Genomic DNA, 1,125 nt, shown 5'->3' on the forward strand with positions numbered 1-1,125 from the left:
GAGTGTGAGGTGGGGAGGAGGTGCGCTGTGTGGAGCGTGGATGCGAGCGGGTCTGGCAGCGGCGAGTGTGAGGTGGGGAGGAGGTGCGGTGCACAGCGTGTGGAGCTGTGAACAGGGCCAACTGATCGGAAGCCGATTAAATCGATTATTGAAAAAGTTGACAACTTATGTCGATTAGTTGTTGCAGCCCTAGTGTAAAGCGCCAATTTCTTTTTACCATCACTCTCCGTCTCCATGGCGATGGTCACCACGACACCTAGAGGAGAGTGAATCTGCCTAGCGGGGGCGAGATGCATTATAAACCTGACCGGGGTCCTCTGAGATAATATTTAGGTCAGCGGGAGAAACCACAGAGTACGTGGGGTGGTGGTGGTTCACTTTCTTGAACTCCTTTAATGGCGTCTTTAGGGCCGGCTCATACCAATAAACGCACGTAATGGTGCACATAATGCATGAGGGTGTGCATTGTACATGCATGCTGCATTATTACAGCACATCACATGACCTTCATTCAGCTCCATGCGCAGCGGCACGTTGTGATGCATTGTAATGCGCTGCAATAATAGGACTGCCGGCAGCATTCCCACCTTATTGCTGGCCCTCCGGACAGCCGACAGCCTCTTCTCTCTGCGTTCTCAGGCCTCTCGCCATCCTCCCATACAATGCAGGGCTATTGGCGCAGCATTAGACGCCATGACATCAAAGTGTGACCGCCGGCCTGAGAGTGTGACCGCCGGCCTGAGCGCAGAGTCCTCGGGGGTACCGGTCACACACTGTCAGGATTAGTATTGGAGTCAGCCTCACCAGAGGTGTTCTTCTCTCAATGTTAATATTATAGTACTCCAGTGCTGACTCGCTCTCAATAACAAACTCCAGTATAGTATCGCCCTCCCTAGGGCCCTCCTTCAGCACTCACCAGGGCCCTGCTGGAGCCTCCTCTCTCAGCCGCCTCTATCCAAGCCCCCACAGCAGCCACGGCCCCCGGGTTCCTCTCGGCCAGCACGGCCTGGTTCACCACCAGCCGGCTGTGTCTCCCCCGCTCCGGGCTCCTTCTCACAGCACAGGCTGCGGGCGGCGCCATCTTCTCTCCACGGGACGCACTTTCAAACGGCCGCGTCTTCGAGG

At 56.1% G+C, this 1,125-nt stretch overlaps 1 protein-coding gene across 2 annotated transcripts in view; it reads right to left on the reverse strand.

Annotated features, from left to right (window-relative positions):
* CCDC15 (coiled-coil domain containing 15) overlaps positions 1 to 1,125 on the reverse strand; it is a 16,904-nt gene extending 15,779 nt beyond the window's left edge. For both annotated transcript variants that reach the window (XM_018564983.1, XM_018564982.1), the window contains exon 1: positions 917 to 1,125. In XM_018564983.1, coding sequence (XP_018420485.1) covers positions 917 to 1,081 — 165 coding nt within the window. In that variant the 5' untranslated portion in view covers positions 1,082 to 1,125. The remainder of the gene's footprint in view (positions 1 to 916) is intronic.

This window comes from Nanorana parkeri, unplaced genomic scaffold, assembly GCF_000935625.1.
Source record: "Nanorana parkeri isolate BGI_ZX_2015 unplaced genomic scaffold, ASM93562v1 scaffold802, whole genome shotgun sequence".
Classification (NCBI taxonomy): Eukaryota; Metazoa; Chordata; class Amphibia; order Anura; family Dicroglossidae; genus Nanorana; species Nanorana parkeri.